At 36.6% G+C, this 23,033-nt stretch overlaps 1 protein-coding gene across 1 annotated transcript; it reads right to left on the reverse strand.

The window, feature by feature from the left end:
* Positions 1-1,285: 1,285 nt before the first annotated feature.
* Positions 1,286-2,332, reverse strand: LOC125920213 (olfactory receptor 8S1-like). The gene has a single exon (XM_049627264.1). It carries the CDS (start codon positions 2,330-2,332, stop codon positions 1,421-1,423), a length of 912 nt encoding a protein of 303 aa, XP_049483221.1. The 3' UTR covers positions 1,286-1,420.
* Between the last annotated feature and the right edge of the window lie 20,701 nt (positions 2,333-23,033).

Consider the following 23,033-nt stretch of genomic DNA (forward strand, 5'->3'; position numbering starts at 1 on the left):
GGGAAACACAGAAATGTATCTGAACACACAAGTAACTATTGTAACAATTGTTGGTTAAACTCTTCTTTTTAAATAATTTTCAGACTGGATAAAATAATAAAAATGCAGCTCTATGCTGCTTATGAAGACATACCTAAAAATAAGAATAAATCATGTTAAGTGAAAGAAGCAAGTCATAGAAAAAAATTTACAGCATGATTCTACTCATATGAATTTCAAGAACAAGCAAAACTCACCAGTCTTATTTAGGGATCACAAATAAGTGGCAAACTTTTAATAAAAGCAAGGGAATGAGTACCAAGTACTGTGCAATTCAGGACAATAGTTACCTCTGGGGAGAGGAAAGAGTGATATGATGGGGGCCACACATGGAGCTCCTAAGGCTCTGGGAATGCTCTATTTCTTAAGTGAAAGATAAAAAGATAAAAATAAAGATTGAGAGGGCATGCAGACCCTTAGGAAGAATATGGAAAATGTAGTCTTGTGACAAAATGTAAAGAAGCAAGAACTCAGCCCCCAGAGCTCCTGACAGCATGGCCCAGGGCAACCAGGTCAGGAAGCAGGAGTTCTCAGTGAAAGTACTCGCATAGGAAGTTCCAGTTCATCTGGTCTATTGCTTCCACCATAGCCTCAGGCTGTCTTTACTCTCTAAGACAAACTAGTGACCACTAACCAGGAACACTGGCTATTTGATGACCTCAGGTGCTCTCAGGTGAGGTGGAGGAAGCGCTTGTGAGTCACTGTTTTGGGACATCTGTCCCTTGGCTTTATGCTGTGCTAGCTTCCGAAGAACCTTTTAGAATGACGCTCCCAAATGGTGGTGGAGGGAATGGGCTGGTCTGCCTTCAGTGGAGCTCTTCCCCTCTTTCCAAGGTCTTTTTTTTTTTAATATAATTTATTGTCAAATTAGTTTCCATACAACACCCAGTGCTCATCCCAACAAGTGGTAAGGTCTTAAAATAATGTAGATTTTTATTTTTCTCTTTCCCAGTCTTGCAGAAGGTGTGATCATAAGATCACACAATCAAATGTTCTCATCTTGACTACTTGACAGACCAACTCTCCCATTGAAAAGAGATTCTACATTTTGAGATGTCAATATTTTGTCTTTCACCAAAGACAAGTTTCTCAAACACATTAGCTGTCCTAGAACATTTTTTTTCTCATACTTCTCACACTCACCTAGTTGACTAAAACATAGATGGTTGAGCTCTACTGTTGATTCTGTAGATTAGTGGTTGGGCCTGAGAATCTGCCTTTCTAGCAAGCTCACAGATGCTGCTGATGCTGACTTGTGGATGACACTTAGAGAACCACTGACCTCAAATGTCTTTTATCCTTTGCAGGTATTGCTGAAGATCTCTCCCCCCCATTCTTTGACTGAACCCTACACAGAGAATCCTTCATCTGAGGAGTGCATTTACTGCCTCAGCATCCTCTGCAGAGCAGCCTTCACCTCCTGGTTCTTGAGGCTGTAGATGAGGGGGTTCAGCAAGGATGTGATCACACTGTACTGAATGGAGACCACACGCTCCAACACCGAGCCTGAGGCAGGGCTGATGTACCTGAATAGAGCTGTCCCATAGAACAAGAGCACCACGGTGAGGTGGGAGGAGCAGGTGGAGAAGGCTTTGGCTTGGCCCTCAGAGGAGCGGATGTTCAGAATGGCAGAAATGATTCTGGAGTAAGAGAAGAGGATCAGGGGAAGCGTCAGCAGCCCTAGAAATGCACTGGACCCTGACAGAAGGAACTTGTTGGCAGTGGGATCAGTACATGACAGAGGGAAGAGTGAGGGCAGCTCACAGCAGAAGTGGAAGATGATGTTGGACCCACAGAAATGTAACTTGTGGATGAAAAGATTATTTACCAGTGAGTTCAGAACCCCTATTCCCCATGCTGCGCTGACCATTACCATGCAGAGAGGCCTGTTCATGACCATGGTATAGAGCAGAGGGTGGCAGATGGCAGCATAGCGGTCATAGGCCATGGCAGAGAGCAGACTGGCTTCAGCACACCCACAGAGAAGAAAAAACAAACTCTGGGTGATACAGCCCCACACAGAGATGCTTTTCTTCTGAGACAGGAAGTTCTGTAGCATTTTGGGCATAGTAACTGAAGAGAAGCAGATATCTAGGAAAGACAGATGTCCAAGGAAAAAATACATGGGGATGTGGAGGTGAGAATCCCCTCTGATCACCAGGATCATCACCAGATTCCCCACCAGGGTCAGGAGGTAAATCCCCAGGAACACCACAAACAGCAGAGTCTGGATGCGGCAGTCAGCAGACAGCCCGAGGAGGATGAACTCAGTGAAGAAAGTGAAGTTATCCATGGCTGTTTATAAATTCCAACCCTAGAAAGAAATCAACTGTATTACAGAATCTGAGTAGTCTTTAATAATCAGACTATCACTCCCACACCCTAAAACTTCTCAGGAAATACTCCTTTCAGCTTAAAAATAGAAAAGGTAAATAAGTTGAGTATTTCCAATTGTGATAGCTATGAGTTGAATTATATCCCCACCCCCCAAATATGTTGGAAGTCCTAACCCCCAGCACCTCACAATGTTACCTTACTTGGAATTAGGATAATTGCAGATGCGGTAAATTAAGATTATCTTATTTTGGAATAGGATGGGCTCTTAATCCAATATGACTGGTGTCCTTATAAGGAAGAGGAGAGTACCATGTGAAAACAGACGCACAGAGGGAAGGCAGCCATGTGACAACACAGGTAGAGATTGGGGTGATACAGTTGCAAGCCAAGGGATCCTAGTGATAAACAGCCACCACCAGAAGCTAGGAAGAGGCAAAGAAGGATTTTTCCATACAAGTTTTAGCAGGGGGGAGTGGTCCTACTTACATCAGCCTCTAGAACTGTGAGACAATACATTTCTGTTGTTTTAAGCCAGTTTCTGGTACTTTGTTACATCAGCCCTAGGCAACTAATAACAGTGACTTTCAGAGTTTCTGCCCTTTGGCCCTCTCATTAATTCTGTCAGTGAATATAGCAAACATCTTTGGAACCTAAATCAAACTACACAGTTTGACCCTTAAGAGTATACTTATGAGAACAAACAAATGTGAGGCATCAAGTGAAACTGTTTCAGAAGACAGACAATTGAGTTGCAAGTGTTTTTATATTTAGGTTTGGGTCCTAAAGCCAAGGACTAGAGAACTCACCCTCTCATTGTCTGGATTTTGGGTAAAGATGTGAAGAAAGGACTTGGAAAATGTTACTACAGATTGCACAGGGCTTCCCAAACATTTCAAGATCCTTCAAGAGTAACCTGTCACTCTAAGTTCATACTGCAAAACTGGAGAAATGTGTGTGGGAAAGGGTGGATGTGCCACAGACAAGCTTGCTCTGTCCTCAGGCCCACGAGGTCAGGTTCTCATAGCATCTCTAGCAGGGAGATGAAGGCCCACCGAGATGAGGGGACTTGCTCTGCATCACACAGCTGATCAGCAGAACAGCTAGGAATGAACCAGAACACTCTGCTCTCAGTCCAGTGCTCCTCCTACCACAACACAGCCAGCAGAGGGATGACATATTTTTTGAGCCATTTAAGGTATGCTTAGAGGACTACATAGCTATGTCTTAAATATAGCACTGTGTTTAGAATTAAAAAGCTGGACCTAAGAACTGGAAGCTGTATGAACTTAAACCTTCTGAAGGACAATTTTTCACATCTTTAAAATGGAACAATTATATCTGTTTCATGTGTTTGACATGAACTTATTTAAGAAGACTTTTAAGTGGTTGAAGACAAATTTCTGGAGAAACTGTTCTGGGAGTTTTCATGGAAAGGAACTGACCACTAAAAGAGGGAATAGGAAGAAAGTAAGAAGGGTGAGCTGTTGGGGGTGCCTGGGGGGCTCAGTCAGTTAAGTGTCTGACTTTAGATCAGGTGATGATTTCACGGTTCATGAGTTCAAGCCCCCACATTGGGCTCTGCACTGACAGTACGGATCCTGCTTGGGATTCTCTCTCTCTCCTCTCTCTGCCCCTCCCTGACTTGTACTTTCTCTCTCTCTCAAAATAAATAAACAAACTTAAAAAAAAAAAAAAAGAAGGGTGAGCTGTGCCCTTATGTGGGAATATTTGTGGTTAGTGGCATTGCCTTTTAAGATCAAGAAGACTTCCTTTCTCATTCCTAGTTCTGACAATTACAGCAAAGGCATCGTTGGGGGAAATCTCCACCTCTGAAATTTGCTAAGAGATTGAACTCCCAGTCTGTCCTCTCTGCAGATTATTCTTATTTGGAGACAAGGAATACAACTTAATGATCTCTTGCTATCCCTAAAGCCATAAGACCTTAGAACTCTTAGCGAAAGTTAGGCAAGAGGGAATGAGAAGGACTCCTGTTTCCTTTACTCCTCCTATGGCATATATTTGAGACAATGCCATCCTGACAACTCCTTCATGCCAAAAGAAGACATGCTTTAGCGTCAGGGACCAGGGACATGAGCAGAGGAGATAGAGAGATCCCAGATGGACAGAAGTGCACATAGATGAACATCTCATGAGATTCTACTCCCAGGGAGTACTTATTTACTTTAGGCAATGTATTTCTCTTATGCTTGATTTTACTTCTTTTTCAATACCATGAGGAATCTGGGTCAGACCCGGATTCCTCCCAGTTATGCAAACCCATGAAAATTGGACATTTTTCACTCCTATTGCTGAGCTGGATTGTTCTAAATGTGGCTCCTATTTGGGATTCTGAACCAGATTGCCTGTCTCCCCCCACCCACCACCACCACAGTTGGGCAAGTAGGATGAGACAGTGCTCTAGCTAGGCCTTGGGCAAAGTCAATTTTATATCCTGACATTTTCTAGGATCAGAGCCTGTGGGGTCAGCTCTAGCTAATGCCCAAAGGGCTTGCATTCTAGGCACTGGGACTTTCTGGGCCTTGCTAAAAGTCATTAACTCTTGTCAGTCTTCCTCTAGTAACCTACCTGAATCCTGAGAAGAGCTCCTGACCAGTTCGTACGAGTCTTATATTTCTCAAGCCCTATTCTCTTTGGCCATCTCTTTGCCAAGATAACCCTGGGAGATGAGCGTGAGGAAAGACCTCAGGGAGCCTGGGACTGCTCACTGCACATGGGGGATGCTGCAGCATCAGAGTCATTTGAGATCTGGTGCTGACTTTGAAGGCTGGCTGTGATTTGGAAGTGGGGATGCAGAAACATTTCTAGGCAGAGCATAAGGCATGATGCAGAATCTGACAAATAAAGCTCAGTTTAGGGTTTCTCAACCTCAGCCACGAGTATGTACATTGAGAGGCACTGGTGTGTCTGCTAGCATGGGCGTGCGCGCGCGCGCGCACACACACACACACACACACACACACACACACACACCACCCACATACTCATGTATAAAGTCTAACATTCTCCTTTTTCTTTTGGACTTACTCTAAATTCTATTGTCTTCAGGTGTGCTATGTTTCTTCCCTCACATTCGCCTCACATGGCCTTGTAAGAGCAATTAGAGGTATGAGGCAGGAACGCTTTCATTTTCGTGATTTCCCACTTACACATGTGTTTCTCTGCCCTTTCTTTAGTAGAGGTATCTGCCTTGAATCTAAGGCTAACATCTGTATGTGTATTTTAACTCCCATTCCATCCTGAGCCTCTGGGTCCTTTTCCTTCAGCCATGCCAATTATCTGTTTTCATCATCAGTTTCTCTCTGTTATTCATTTGTACTAAGAATATCAACAAATTAAAATATCTCTTATATTTACAAGTATCCAGTTGACCCCATTTTTCACTGGGGCGGGGGGGGAACTGATTTTACATTGCATTACTCTACTTCTCTCACAGCTACATTTACTGAAAGCCTAACTTCACTATATTACCTGCCAAGCTTTTTCACTTTTCACGCCACAACACTCTGGATTCCGCACCCACCACTCCTTTTCTTTCATGTTGCTAGTGACTTCTACAACCAGTATGAATTTTTCCCCTGATACTGGAATGTAAGAAACATCACATTTTAGTCCTCATTTTCTAGGGTTGACCAGACATTAAATTTCTGAACCCTGCATAGTTAAGAAAAAGTTGGGGAGAGGGAGGTGATTATTCTTTTTCAGCCATAATGAAAATAGCCCTTTATCCACGCTTAACTTCGGAAGGAGTCTAGAATTCTTCCCCAGTAGGATAAGATTAGGAGGAGGAATGATTTCCTTTAATGAAGGACACCTTTCTCATAAGCTGTAGGACACCAATTGGCAATGGATGACTAGAAGTACTTACATTGCATACACATAGCATAAAAATGTAAATATGAATTAAGTTCGTTTAGGGATCAGGTTTAGAAGTATTACATATAGCATTACTATTTACATTTATGTTTATTAATACATAAACTACCTTTTTATAAAAATAAATTTGATATGGCTATATTAAATTTAGTATTGCCAGGTTAAAAAGTGTGAAGGGGAGTGACCGCAATTACAGTTTGGAGCAGGTTTAAGAAGGATCTTATATGCAAGGGCTTGACAAACTATGGTTCATAGGTCAAATTCAGCTTACCTGTCTGTTTGTAATAAGTAAAATTTTATTGGAATAGCCACACTAATTCATTTACTTTAGGCCATGGCTGCTTTCACATATGGCAGAGTTGAGTGGTTACAGCAGACGCTATACATATGACCCACAAAGCCTAAAATGTTTGCTACCCTGCCCTTTAAACAGAAGTTTGCTCACCCCTGCTATATGACATGCTAAGGAACTCAGAGTTTATCCTGAGTCATTACTGAACCATTGGATAGATGGGAAGAAATTGAGTGGGAGCAAACAAATCACTAAAATGACTATTGTAGAGCCTGGGAGATAAAGGATCCTGCTCCTGGACAAGTGAAGAATGGTTCCATCATTTTTTAAGTATTCACCTGATAATCCTACCCTATCTGCTGGGTTATTGTTTTCTGTAATTTAAGATATTGAAAATACACTGGAAATAGCTATTTTAATAATCAATAATTAAATTACAAACATAGCTATTTTTCTTATCAGGGTTTTCCCCTTACATTCTAGTCCTTCCCTCTGGGATCACTTTATTTCTTGTGGAAGTATTCTTTTAGTAAATGTAGTCATGTGTAATAAATTCCCTTAGTCTTTGCACGCTTGAAAGTACTTTTAGTTTTTCCCCATTTAAAAAGATATTTTAATACATATCCATGGTACAAAAAGTAAGTTTCTCCAATCCCTATTCCTCAATTAATCCCTTTCTTAGATGCAAGAACTGTTTACCATTTTACTTGTATAAACTTCCAGAGATAGTCTATAAGTATAACCACATCTGTGTATATAGTATTTTCACACATAAATGATAGTATAGTTTATATACCATTTTGCAACTTTCTTTTTTTACTTATCAATTTATTTTAAAGACCATTCCATATTGACATATATAGGCTGCCTCATTTTTATTTTTATCTTTTTAAGGACTCAGAGGTCATAGTTCATATTTCCAAAAGAAAACAATTTCTCAGAGAGATATCAGAGATATTTTACAAGGACATCGAAGACTATGGTTTGTAGGATTCTCTTAATGGAGGACCATGTTTTCTTCCTAGAGAATGTTGGCTTTTTTTTTTTTAACTGATGTGTAGCTGACACTCATTGTTACATTAGTTTCAGATGTCAAAGCTGTTTCATTTTTTTAAGTGGCTGTCTAGTGGTCCCTTGTATGGGAGTACTACTATATTTATTTAACATGTACTTTATAAACGGCAATAGCCAAGATTTCATCATTCTTCCATTCATTCACCAAATATCTTGAGCATCTACTATGGCCAAGAAACTCTTCCAAGATGCTCAGGAAGACATTAGTGAACAAATGGAACTCCCTGCCTGCATAGGGAAATATAACGATTATCCTTGTATATGTTTCCTTTTGCACACTTGTAAGAATATTGGTAAGATTAATTCCTAAGAAAAGATATACTTGAAAAGATCAAAACATCTTTTATAGAGATATCCAGATTTCTCTTCATGAAAGCGGTACTAATTTTAAAAGCTCATTAGCAGGGCACCTGGGTGGCCTATTTGGTTAAGTGTCCCACTCTTGATTTTGGCTCAGGTAGTGATCTCATGGTTCGTGGGTTCGAGCCCTGAGTCGGTTTCTGGGCTGACAGTTCAGAGCCTGCTTAGGATTCTCTCTCTTCATCTCTCTGCCCCTCCCCTGTTCATGCTCTCTCTCTCAAAATAAATAAATAAAACTTAAAAAAAAGTTCATTGGCAACGTATGATAGTGCGTATTTCCCATACTTTTGCCAACAGTGTCTTATCAAACCTTTTGATCTTTGCCAAGCTAATAGTTTTTAAAAATCTCATTGTAGTCTTATTTTGCATTTATCTCTATTCTAGGTGAATTTAAACATATTTTCATATGTTTAAGAGCCCATATATTTTCTATTTGGTGAACTCTCTGCTCATGTAATTTGCCCAGTTTTATTCCGGGCAAATTGATTTTTCATTGATTCATCGCCACTTACCATATTTTAAAGAATTGAGTGATACAAGTTGCAATTATTTTCTAGTTTTATTGTTGTCTTTTTGATTTGTTTAAAATATTTCTTCTTGAAATATTTTCCTAGTTTTTTTGTTGTCTCTTCTTTGAATAACTTTTAAAATTTTGATACAGTTCAATTTATTAATCTTTTACTATATAGTTTCAACTATTCTGGTCATACTTACAAAGACATTTTACTTATAACATATTTAGACATTCTTCCACATTTTTGTAGTTTCATTATTTTTCTTCAATTCATTTGGAATTTATTTGGTTATAAGACAGGAATCCAGTTTCATTTTTCACACAGAGCTACCAGTTATCCCATGTCTTGTAATGAATGATCCATCTTCAGTCTATTGATTTGAATTAGCATCTTTTACATATTCTAAATTGTATACATTTGGGTTCATTTATGGACGATTCTGTATATTCATGCATATGTTTGAATTATTGAATCCTTATAATGCGATTTCATATTCTAAAGGACTATTTCCCCACTGCACTTTTTTTCCTGGAAATTTGCTGAGTATTCTTGCTTTTTTTTCCCCCCTTTGAATTCTAGAAAGAAATCACTCAATTCTAAAAGAAGCTTGTTGCCATTTTTATTGAGACTATGTTAAATCTATAGGCTTTTTAGATAGATATGAGATCTTCATTATAACTGAGTTCTACCACTCAATAATAAGATATACTTGTTCGTTTGTTTAATCTTCTTTTGGGTCCCTTGATTGAACCTTAAGGTTTTCTTCTAATAGTTCTTGCACATTTTAAATAAGTTTATTCCTAGGTATTTTGTATTTTTTATTGCTACTATAACATTAATTTCTTCCATTATGTCTTCTAATTAGTTGTTGTCGAAGATGTAAAAACTACTGATTTCTGTTTATTAACTTTATATCCAGTCACTTTATAAATTCTTTTATCATTTGTAACAGTTCTGAGTATAGATCTCCCAAATTTTCCAGGTAAACAATCATATCCTTTGTAAAAATCCTAATGTTACTCTCTTTACAGTTCGTATTCTTCATTTCTTATTTAGTTGTATTCACTAATGCCTCCAGAGATATTCCATGAATATTTAATATTATATACACTTACATAGTAGTGATTATAAGGAACTCCTTTTTCTGATTCATGGAAATGTTCTTAGTGTTATGCCATTAAGCATAATGTCGGCTTTGGAGATACGTACCTAAACACATGTATATTATTTATTTACATATATTCATATGTTTATATATAGCATATTAAGGAATTTTATCCGTATTTATCATATCAATAAGTGTAAACAAGACAAACTCATTTATTAAAATTAAAATGCCCATTTTAGGTTATAAGACAAATGTAAGTATAGTATAGACAAGAAACAAATATAATTAGAATGATTCCAAAATGAAAGAACAAGAATAAAGTTATATCAGATAAACAGAAATAAACAGAAGGCACATGGTTAAGATCTTAGTAATAGATAAAGTTTAATTATTGGTAAAAATATTACTCATGTCAAAGAAGAATATTTTATAATAAATGACTATTCTTCATGATAAAGAACTAATGATTGTGAATAGCTCTGTTTCCAAAAAAATTAGCCTCCAAAATGATCAGAAATGCCAGAAATATCTGAACCAAATGAATAAAAGAAGACCTTAATTCAACTCTTTAGTTCATCCTAGACCCAGAGGGGGGAAAAATGAGGATGTAGATGATGTTAGTAATAAAATTTAGTTATCTATAACTTTATAACTCATAGAAAATTTTTAAATGGATGATATATTTTATTTGGCTAGAAAGAAAACCTTAATAAATTTTCTCAAATAGAAAAATATAGATAACATTTTACTAAATGTAATGAAACTATAAATTAATTACAAACTTGTAAACTATCCTTGCCATCTGGAACATCTCTTATAAGAAAAAAGGAAATCAAAACTAAAATTTGATATCTAGCAAATCTTTTGAAAAGCACAACATATCAACTATGGTGGAATATTAATAAGCAGAAATAGGAAGAAATGGGGCAGCTGGATGGCTCAGTTGGTTAAACTCCTGACTCTTGATTTTGGCTCAAGTCATGATCTTATGGTTTGTGAGATTAAGCTCCTCATGGGACTGTGGGCTCTGGCTGCTGGCACAGAGCCTGCTTGGGATTCTCTCTCTCTGCCCCTTCCCCACTCATGCACTCTCTCTTCTTCTCTGTCTCATAAATTGAGGAAAGTAAAAGGAAAGAGCCAATAAAAATACAAGCTGAAATAAATTAATTAGAAGAAGCATCTGAATTAATAAATCCAAGAGTCTGTCTTATGAAATTAATTAACTCATTAAAAAAAGAGGAAGAAAAAAATCACTGAAATGATAAATAATAATGTATAAATAACCATAGATACAGAAGAAACAGAAACCATAACTAGTTATAAAATATAAGAAAAAAGTAATTAAAGATTCCTCTCCCCAATGCTCTCTTTTCTCTCCCATTGCCAATAGCAATAAGCCAAGGATATTTCACTGTGATTTCTACCAAACATTCAAAGAAATGATAGCCCTGATACTATATAAATTGTTCCATGGAATAGAAAAAGAAGCAAGCTTCCAAGTTCTTTTTATTAAGCAAGTATAATATTAATACCAAAGCTCCATGAAACAGACCATAGGAGGAAAAAAAAGACTAACTAACATTGATATAAAACATCTTAAGTAAAATATTAGCGAAGAGAATACATCAAAATACTAAAAAGTGATAAACCATGACCTAATGCTATTTTTTGCAAGAATGAATAGTTCAATATGAGGAAATTTCTTGATGTCTTCTACATTAACAGAGAAACTGACAAATGATATAATTACTTCTGCAGATTCATTACACATACATTTATTGAATGTTTACTCTCTGCCATGCACTGTTCTTATTACTGAGGACATATTAGTGAACCAAAAAGATAAAAACCTCTGCATTCCTACTTGTATGGAGCAATGAGAGCTTCAGAGCTTGAACCTGAAGGGCTATTTTGACCTAATATAAAGCCTCTACCACTATGCTGTACTTTTTCAAAATAAAAATTATAAACACCATCTTGAATAGTGATATTGGTCTTCTGTACTTTCCTCTGTACTTCCCAACCACTATATCCAAGTACTCTTCTCAACACTTTCTCACATTTAAAAATATTATTTATTTTATTAATGACAAATTTGAGGTGGCCAAAATTTGGTTCCTCTGTTATCACTCTCCTCACCCTTACTCCTTATCCACATCCCCAGTTCCACCACCACTTGACCACCACAGAACTATTTCATTAGATGTGTTAAGAATATAAGTCCTTTGAGAAATTGCATTTTGGAAATTTGCTTTAAGATGTAGAAACACATGAGAAATATTGAATTAAAAATTGACTTAACCATTTCACAAATTTACTTCATCTTCTAACATATTTTCATTTAACCTCCATATATATCCTTGTGAAATCTCATTCTATGTCCATTTAGAGTCAGCAACTCCTAGAAAACAATTGGGTTGGGAGGAAGCAGGGATTAGAGATAGTACATCATTCTGAAAAAGGTAAACATGATTGATCACACACCAAAATCTTGGGTAGTAAAGGATGAAAATGTAGTATGTTTATAAACTAAGTGAAGTGGACATTTATGTTTTGTCTTTCCTGCATCTTTTTTTCCATTTATAGATTACTCTTCATTTGCTCCATATTGGATTGTCAACCACAGAGGTTTCCTACCCTCTAAGATTAGAGGTTGATATTGCACAGAGATTAATCCCAAGAATGGACATGTAATCCACACAGAGCTGATCTGAGTCACTTAATGAGATCTGACGTAAGACATAAATGTTTGAGGAGAGGGCAAGAAGAAGAAAGGGAGAGGAGAGAGAGAGAGACTACCTATGAGATTTTAAACTAAGAAAAATGTAAGTCTAGAACTGCCAGTGGACAACTTTCTCACTGTGTGGAGAGGCTGAGAATAAAGCCAAAACAGTGAAGATAAACTATAATCTGGGAAGAGGAAAGTACAGAGGACTAATGTCATTGTTTGAACACGTGGAGCCAGCTGTTCCTGGGGCCACTGAAATCCTGAACTTTCCAGGAGCAAGTTTTCAGTGTGCAATAGGAGTTTTAAGGGAGAATGGGTCAGTGGTCTGGCACCAAGAGAATGTCAGAAGGTACAAGTGATAAACAGTTTGAGTTCTGAAGCCTGAGATTAAAAAATGTTGATTCCATGCATAGAAATAAATGAGGATAAAGAAAAACTATAAGGTTTCTTTTTTATAAAACATGGAGGAAGGAGATAGATGATTTTTTAAATGATCAGAAAGAAAATAATAGATGTAGAAGAAGAGTAATTAGCTTTTCTAAAGAAGAGAACTAAGAAAAGTGGGACTAGACTAATATTCCTTAGCACAACAGAGGGACTTTTTCCTGAACTTAAGATCTGACTTTGTTTATCTAGAATGTCATTCAAAATTCATAAAGATAATAATTGCCATTCATAAATTTCCTGCCTGGTATCAGATGTTTGGAGTGCAGAACCTGGTGCAGAACTAACAAAACTGTGAGATCATGACCTAAGCCAAAACCGAGTCGGACACTTAACTGACTGAGCCACCCAGGCACCCCTCCCTAATTATCCTTTTAATATTGGTAAAATTTGTGGTCAGGTTCCTCTTTCATTGTTGATATTGATCAGTTTTGCTAGAAGGTTATTTCATTGATCTTTTTTAAAGAAGAAAGCTTTTGTTTAATGTGTCCGTATTTTTTTGTTCATTATTTATATCCTTGACTTGGGTTCTTATCAATATAACTTTCTTCTGTCTGGTTATTTTGAGCATAACTTGCTCTTCTTTTACTAGCTTCTCAGGATGGAAGCTCATATCATTGAGTTTAGACTTTTTTTCATTTTTGATATAAGCATTTAAAGCTCTAAATTTCTCCCAAATCACTGCTTTATCTGACAGCTTTTGAAAATTGAGATACAATTGACATAAGTTTAAGGCGTACCATGTGTTGATTTGATACTTTTATATATTACATGATTACCACCATAGCATTACCTAACACCTCTATCACATCACATAATTATCATTTTTTTTTAATGGAAGCACTTAAGATCTAGTTTCTCAGAAACTTTGAAGTACATACTACAGTTTTTTTTTTTTCAACGTTTTTTTTTTTTTTTTTTTTTTTGGCAAAAAGAGACAGGGCATGAAAGGGGGGGGGGGGGAGGGAGAGGGAGACACAGAATCGGAAACAGGCTCCAGGCTCCGAGCCATCGGCCCAGAGCCTGACGCGGGGCTCGAACTCATGGACCGCGAGATCGTGACCTGGCTGAAGTCGGAGGCTTAACCGACTGCGCCACCCAGGCGCCCCCATACTACAGTATTGTTGCCTGTAATCACTATGCTGTGCATTAGATCTCCAGAACTTATTCATCTTCTATCTGTAAGTTTTTACCCTTTGACCAACATCTCCCCAATTCCCCCACCCCTGAGACCCTGGTAACTACCATTCTACTCTGCTTCTTTGAGTTCAGCTTTTTAGATTCCACATATTCAGGTCCATCCATGTCGTCACAATGGCAGGATTTCCTTTGTCATGGCTGAATAATATTCCTGTGTGTGTGTATTACTACACTTAGGTGTTTTCATATCTTGGCTATTGTGAATAATGCTTCAATAAACATGTAAGTGCAGATAGATTTATGATAATCTGTTTTCATTTCTTTTGGGTATATATCCAGAAGTGGGATTGTTAGATCATATAATAGTTCTATATTTTTAATTTTTGAGGAACCTCCATACTTGTTTCCATAATGCCTATACCAATTTACATTCCCACTAACAAGTGTTCTCTTTTCTCCACATCTTTGCCATCACTTGTTATTTCTTGTCTTTTTGATGTTAGCCATTCAAACAGGTATAAAATAATATCTCATTGTGGTTTTGATTTGCATTTTCTAGATGATTAGAGAGATTGAACATCTTTTCATGTACCTGTTGGCCATTTAGATGTCTTCTTTGGGAAAATGTTTATTCAGTTCCTCTGCCTGTTTTCAAATCAGATTTTTGTTATTGTTGTTATTTAACTATATGGGTTCTTTATATATTTTGGATATTAACTCCTTATCTGATACATGGTTTGAGAATATTTTCTCCTATTCAATATATTGCCTTTTCTCTTTGTTGACTGTTTTTTTTATGCTGTGCAGAAGCATTTTAATTTGTTTAGTCCCACTTCTTAATTTTTGCTTTTGTTTCATGTGTTTTTGGTGTTATACAAAAACTCATTGCCAAGACCAATGTCAAAGTGATATTGCTCTGTTTTCTTCTAGGAGTTTAAAATTTTCAGGTCTGGAGCACTTGGGTGGGTCAGTCAGTTAAGTGTCTGACTCTCGATTTTGGCCAGGTCATGATCTCATGGCATGAGATAGAGCCCCATGTTGGGTTCCACGCTGGACATGGAGCCTGCTTAAGATTCTCACTCTCCCTCTTTCTTTGCCCCTCTCCTGGTTTTGCTGTCTCTTTCTCTCTTTCTAAAGAAAAAAAATTCAGGTCTTAGTTTTAAGTCTTTAAGCCATTTCAAGTTACTTTTTCTGAGTCATGTATAATAGGGGTCTGATTTCTGCATGTGGTTATACAGTTTTACCACTACCATTTTTTTAAAAGACTATCCTTTATCCATTGGGTGTGCTTGGCTCACTTGTTAAATATTAGTTAACTGTATATACAGGATTTATTTCTGGGCTTTCTATTCTGTCCAATTGATCTATGTGTCTACTTTTATTTCAGCACCATACTAATTTCTAGAGCTTTGTAGTATAGTTTGGAATCAAGAAGTGTGGTGCCTCCAGCTTTGTACTTTGTCAGGATTGCTGTGGTTATTTGGAGTCTTTTGTAGTTTAGAATTGTTAGTCTCTTTACATGAAAAATGCCATTGTAATTTTTTTTTGAGAGACAGAGAGTGGACGCAAGTGAGCGAGGAGCAGAGAGAGAGGGAAAGAGAACAAATCCCATGAGGGGCAGAGAGAGAGGGTAGGGAAAAGAGAAAGAGAGAGAGAGAGAGAGAGAAGTAGGGCTCACCCAAAGTGGGGTTCAAGTTCACCCAAAGCGGGGCTCAAGTTCACCCAAAGCGGGGCCCAAGCTTGCCCAAAGCAGGGCTCAAGCTCACCCAAATGGAGCACAAGCTCACCTGATGGGGACTCCAACTCAAACTGTGACATCATGACGTGAGCCAAAGTCAGATACTTAACTGACTGAGCCACTCAAGAGCCCCCATTGGAATTGTTTTTTGATAGGAATTGCTTTGAATCTGCATTGATGGATTTGACTAGTATGGACACTAACAATATTAATTTTTCTGATCCATGAACATGTGATATCTTTTGATTGTCTTCTTCAATTTCTTTCATCAAAGTCTTATAGTTTTCAGTATACAGATCTTTCACTTCTGTGGTTAAATTTATTCCCATGAATTTTATTATTTTTGATGCTATTGTAAATGGGATGGTTTTCTTTACTTCTTTTTAAGGTATTTCATTGTTATTGTATAGAAGTGCAACTGATTTCTAGATGTTGATTTTCTGTCTAGCAACTTTACTGAACTTGTTGATTAGTTCCAACTGTTTTTTTTTATTGAGTCTTTAGAATTTTCTATATATAAGATGATATCATCTGAAAATAATGACAATTTTAATTCTTCTTTTCCAATTTGGATACCTTTTATTTCTATATCTTATGTATTTGCTATAGCTAAGATTTACATTATGTTGATTAAGAGCAGTGATTGTGGCCTCTTTGTCTTTTTCCTGATTTAAAGAAAAGCTTTCAACCTTCCACTGTGGAATATGATGATAGTTGTGGGTTTCTCATATATGTTATTATGTTGAAGTATGTTCCTTCTATAATTTGTTGAGGGTTTTTTCATGAAAGAATGTTGAATTTTGTCAAATACCATTCCTGCATTTGTTGAGATGATATGATTTTTATCTCTCATCCTATTAATGTGATGTATTACATTTATTGATATGCCTATATTGAACCATCCTTGCATCCCAGGGATACATCACACTTGATCATAGTTTGTGACCCTTTTAATGTATTGTTGAATTCAGTTTTCTAATATTTTGTTGATAATTTTTTCACCTATATTCAACAAGGATATTAGCCTGTAGTTTTCTTGCAGTGTCCTTGTCTGGCTTTGGTATCAGAGTAAGGCTGGCCTCATAAAATGAGTTTGGGAGTGTTCTCTCTTCAATTTTTTTGGAAGAGTCTTAAAAGGATTGACATTAATTCTTTAAATGTTTGGCAGAATTCACCTGTGAAACTTTCTGGGCTTGGACTTTTCTACATTGGGGCATTTTAGATTACTGACTCAATCTCCTTACTCATTATTGGTCTGTTCAGATTTTCTATTTCTTCATGATTCAGTCCAGCTTGGTTTTATGTTTCCAGGAATTTATCCATTTCTTCTAGATTATCCAGTTTGTTAGAGTAAACTTGTTCATAGCAGTATGTATGATCCTATGTATTTCTGTGGTGTCAATTGTTATCTTCTCTTTCATTGGTTTTATGTATCTGAGTCATATCTTTTTTTAAGTCAAGCCAAAGGTTTGTCAATTTTATCTTTTTAAAAATAGCTCTTAGTTTTATTGATCTTTTCTATTGTTTTTCTGGTGTCCATTTCATTTGTTCCACTTTGAGCTTTGTTATTTCCTTCCTTCCATTAACTTTGGACTTAATTTGTTCATCTTATTCTAGTTCCTTGAGGTGTAAAGTTAGGCTGTTTTCTCAATCTAGGTATTTATTGCTATAAATTTCCCTCTAGGAACTGCTTTTGCAGCATTCCATAGAGTTTGGTATATTTTTTTCCATTTTCATTTAAGTTTTTTTTGTTTCTATTTCAATTTCTTCTTTCACATACTGGTTGTTCATAAGTGTGTTTAGTTCCTACATGTTTGTAAATTTTCCAACTTATCTCTTGTTGACTTCTAGTTTCATATCATTGTGGTTGGAAAACATTTACATCTTGCATTTGCAAAGACATCTTTTGTGACCCATTAAATGATCTATCCTGGAGAATGTTCTGTGTGCAACTGAAAAGAATATATATTCTGCTGCTGTTGGATGGAATGTTCTATAAATGTCTGTTAGATCCATTTGATCTAAAGTGTGGTTCAAGTCCAACATGTCTTTATTGTTCTTTTTTCTGGATGATATATCCACCAATGAAATTGGGATATTGAAATCCTCTACTATTATTTTATTGTTGTCCACTTCTCCCTTCAAATCTTTCAATATTTGCTTAAAATATTTAGGTGTTTCAATGTTGGATGCATATATATTTATGATTGTTATATTCTCTTGATAAGTTTACATCTTTATTATTATGTAATGACCCTCTTTGGCTCTTGTTATAGTTTTGGGCATAAAGTTTGTTTTATCTGGTATAAATACAGCTATTTTCTTTTGGTTTCCACCTTCATGAATATCTTTTTCTATCCTTTCCCTTTGAGTGTATGTGTGTCCGTAAATCTGGAGTCTCTTGTAGGTAGCATATGGTTGGATCTTATTTTTTTATTCACCTAGCCACACTGGATACATGAATATAGGATGTCTTTCCATTGTTTTCTTTCAATAGTGTTTATCGTTTGTAGTTTTTAGAGTATAAATTTTGTGCTTATTTTAATAAATTCATTCCTAAGTATTTTATTATTTTCAATGCTATTCTAAATGGCATTATTTTCTTAATTTTGTTTTTGGATTGTTCATTGCTAGTTTATAGAAATACAATGGTTTTTATATATTGATTTTATATCTGGCAACTTTGCTCAATGTTAGTTCTAATTCTTTTTTTTCAATTTCATTTTTTATTTTTTAAAATTTATATCCAAGTTAGTTAGCATCTAGTGCAACAATGATTTTAGGAGTAGATTCCTTAATGCCCCTTACCCATTTAGCTCATTCCCCCTCCCACAACCCCTCCAGCAACCCTCAGTTTGTTCTCCAAATTTATGAGTCTCTTCTGTTTTGTCCCCCTCCCTGTTTTCATATTATTTTTGTTTCCCTTCCCTTATGTTCTAATTCTAATAAGTTTTATTAGAACTAATAATTTTTACTGGATTTCTTAGATTTTTCATGTACAGATCATGTCATCTGCAAATGAACATAGTTTTAATTCCTCCTTTCCTTTATGGATTCCTTTCATTTCTTTTACTTGCCTGGTTGCCCTGGCCAGATCCTCCACGACAATGCTGAATAAATGTGGCAAGAATGGACATCCTTCTCTTATTCCTTATTTTAAGGATAAAGTATTTAATCTTTTACCATTGAGTTTAATGTTACCTAAGGGTTTTCCCTAGATGACTGCAGTTTTCTTGTGATGTCTTTATCTGGTTTTGGTATAAAGGTAATAGTGGCCTAATAGAATGAGATGGGAAGTGTTACCTCTTGTTCTGCTTCTTGGAAGAATCTGTGAAGAATGAGTATTAATTATTGGGCAGGCTATGTTAGCCCCACTTCAAAGTATGACATTTTTATGGACTCTTGAATTCTACAAGTGTTCAATGTGGTTTTCCACTCTGGATGGTCACTAAGTATTCTCAGTCATGTGAAATCTCTTGGAATTGTTTTCACAGCTTCTCACAGTAGTGGTGCTTACTTGGCCTATTTGAGTTTCACTTAATGATTCACAGACAGCATAACATTAAACATAGGCTAATGGGGCTCTATACTCAAATTTCTGAAATTTTTTATCTAAGTATCTCTTCTTTCTAGCACTCTTCCCCACAAGTCCCTCTTTCTTTCTCTTCTTGAACTCAATCTGTGTCTCCTAACTCAACAACACTGTCATTTTCTGCTTGTTTTCTCCCCTCCTGCATCACGGTCTATAAAGTGCCTCCAGTGAGAAAGGCAGGACTCACCTTATCTGTTTCCTGTCTTTCAGGATTCAAAATCCTAAGCTGCCTGTTTTCTAGTGGGGGCAAACAGGACCTTTTCCAGATATTTTGCTCATTTTTCTAGTTATTTATGAGAAGGACAAATCTGGCACCAGTTATCCATATGGCTAGACATGGAAATCCCATCAAATAGTTTTGAATGTCTCCTGCGGGCTAGATATTGTTTTAGGTGCATAAAATACAGATAAAGTCTCTGTTTTCAAGGTGCTTATATTATTTTGGGGAGGACCAAGTGTAAATACAAATATACATAAATACTGTTAGCTGGTGATAAATAGTAGAATGGAGAAGGTAGAATATTTAATATAGGGTAGTCAGGAAATAATTCCATGAGGAGAATACTCTTAGGGAAAACCTAAAGGGAAGGAACAAGGCATGTGAATATACAGAGAAAAATATGTCAGTAGAGGAAACAGCAAATGCAAAACTCTTTTTTTTTTTTTTTAATTTTTTTTTTTCAACGTTTATTTATTTTTGTGACAGAGAGAGACAGAGCATGAATGGGGGAGGGGCAGAGAGAGAGGGAGACACAGAATCGGAAACAGGCTCCAGGCTCTGAGCCATCAGCCCAGAGCCTGACGCGGGGCTCGAACTCACGGACCGCGAGATCATGACCTGGCTGAAGTCGGACGCCCAACCGACTGCGCCACCCAGGCGCCCCAGCAAATGCAAAACTCTTGAGTGGGGAGAAATCTGGAGCCTTTGAGAAACAGTAATAAGGCCAGTGTGGTCGGAGTATAGTAAAAAAGGAAGAAACAAGAGAAGTGAGGTCACCAAGCCCACAAAAGACAAATTTTGTGGGCCTTGTAGATCAAGGAAGTTTGGACTTTCAATGTGACAGGAAACTATAGATTTTTCTTTTCTACCTCTTTAGGGGAGTGATATAATCTGTTTTATAACTTTTCTAAAAAGTTCATCAGTCTGTTTTTTTTTTTTTTCTGTTTGTTTGTAGCTTTAAGAGACAATAATAGAAGCAGTGAAATCAGTTGGGAAGCTATTGCCTTTTTCCCTAGCTGGGCTAAAATTCAGCCAGTATTCATGGCAGACAAGAAAAACATAATCCATTTTTATCTGTTGGGAATCTATTTTGATTGCTCTGTACTCATGCCTTACTGGTTATTAAATATTTTGAATACCAGCCCTGAGTCCAGGTGGGAGAAAATAATGGCTTGAACTAGATTGGTGGAGGTGAAGGTGATGAGAAGTGTCCAGATTCAGGATAAATTTGAAGACAGAGCAACTGGGATTTATGTATTGAATATATGCTGGGAGAAAGAGAAAAAAGGAATCAAAAGATGACTCTCGGGTTTTGGATGAATTATGGTGCCATTAACTTAAATAATGACTTCAATTTGAACATGTTACATTTGAGATACCTGTTAGATAACCAAGAGATGTCAAGTAGGTAATTAAATACATGAGTTTGGAACTTGCAGGAGAGGTCCAGGGTGGAGATACATATTTGGGATTCATAGGAGCAGAGGCAACATTTAAAGTCAGGGATTGGATGGGATAACCAGTGGAAGAGGGTACATATAATTGGGAAGATATGTTGGGAGAATTTCATAGAATTTTCTATTGGTATTGGACAGATGAGTCTGTTTCTTAAAGTTGTGAATGAATTTATAATTTGGGAATCTTAAGATTGTAGATAATGGTTTTAAACCTAGGAGCAGATGAAACACTTTTCACATTTCCTCCCTATCCTTACATAAGTCAGAAGAACCATTCAAAAGTTATGTTTCAGATCCTCTTTACTAACTCTAGTTGGAAACCTACTATTGAGAATTCATCCATATAGTTTATTTGGCTCTTGACACTATTTTAACTCAATGTCTTTCCTTTGTTTCTCATTCATTTCTGTGTCTAGCCCTGCCTCCCTGAACTGAACAAGGGTCAGAGCTGTGATTGTTTGGATGGGGCAAGAGAAATTCCAGAAGGATTAAGTGTAAAAAAAAAAAAAGGCACACAAAAACTAGAAGGAAATTTTTGGACACAGACGGTAAAGGATTTTGTAAGCTTAAAAGCAGAGAAAATTACACAAAAAGAAAAAGAAATAGATATGGCTACATAACACAGTTTAAAAAATAAAAACAATAGAAGTAAAATGGTAAACTTTGGAAAAGTTTGCAACAACTTATAGCAAAAGATTAATATCCTTCTAATTTAAACACATCATTCAAATAAAAAAATAATACTATGAATGAAGTAACAAACAGGAAAATGGTATGCTAATGATAAAAGAAGAAATACCAACGTTTAATATTTGAGAAATGCTAAATGTTATTTATGATAAAAAATAAATGCAAATACATGAAAGAAGTAGCATTTTATGCATATAAAATTGATAAAGATTAAAACATGATTTAAAAATGATTCTCAGGCCTGGCAAATAAGTATTGCCGGACCCTCTAATATTCTGTTGGTTTGACTATAAATTAATGCAAAAACTTATGCAAGCATATGGGCAATATAAATCAAGAACATAAAATACTTATAGCACTAAGATAGGTGTGGAAATGCAAGTGAGAAAATGAGGGATTGCAGTTTAAGTGTAAGCCACGCTTTCACCAACACAATTCATACATATAGTATGCATATGTGAAGCAAGTAGGGAAGTCCACTAGGGATCTTATTGCATAAGAGTCTGCAGTAAGAATTGAAAATAAAGGAGCAGGTGGCAAGCACACATGTAAGCATGTGCCAATAACTGTCTCAGTCTCCTAAGGGAGGGGAGATTGATTATAGATTGGTCCTTGGATCCATCTGTCAAAGATGCAGATGAGGAAGCGAATGGTTACATGATATAGATGACAGACTATTTACATAGTTTATGTGACTTCATTCATATCCTTTATTAGGGTGTGGTCTGGGTAAGGATTCTGGGTATAGTTATGTCCCTATACTATATATAAATATGTCCACTTTGGAAAGTTTCTCTTAAGAATGTTTTAAAAGTTGGGGTGTGGGAGCATAATGATGTCATTATGAACTGTTTCTTTAAAAGTCATTAAATTGGGCACCTGGGTGGCTCAGTCAGTTAAGCATCCAACTCTTGGTTTTGGTTCAGGTCACGATCTCATGTTCATGAGTTCAGGCCCCATGTCGGGCCCTACACTGACAGAAGCGCAGAGCCTTCTTGGGATTTTCTCTCTCTCCCTCTTTCCCCCTCTCCTGTTCATGTTCTCTCTCTCTCTCTTGAAATAAATAAACTTTAAAAAGTCATTAAATCATGTTAATTCTATTCCTACCATATCTCAAATTTAGATCACTTAAGGAGAACCAGATGCACCACATGAAGTACATGATTTACTACACTCCATACTAAAATCCCTTTTTCCAAAGCATAAGAGACTCTTAAAAACTGAGAACAAACTGAGGGTTGATGGGGGGTGGGAGGGAGGGGAGGGTGGGTGATGAGTATTGAAGAGGGCACCTTTTGGGATGAGCACTGGGTGTTGTATGGAAACCAATTTGACAATAAATTTCAAAAAAAAATCCATTTTTCCTTGACAAAATCAGATGATGTCAATCCTTAGAACTGATGCA

Source organism: Panthera uncia, chromosome B4, assembly GCF_023721935.1.
Source record: "Panthera uncia isolate 11264 chromosome B4, Puncia_PCG_1.0, whole genome shotgun sequence".
Lineage (NCBI taxonomy): Eukaryota > Metazoa > Chordata > Mammalia > Carnivora > Felidae > Panthera > Panthera uncia.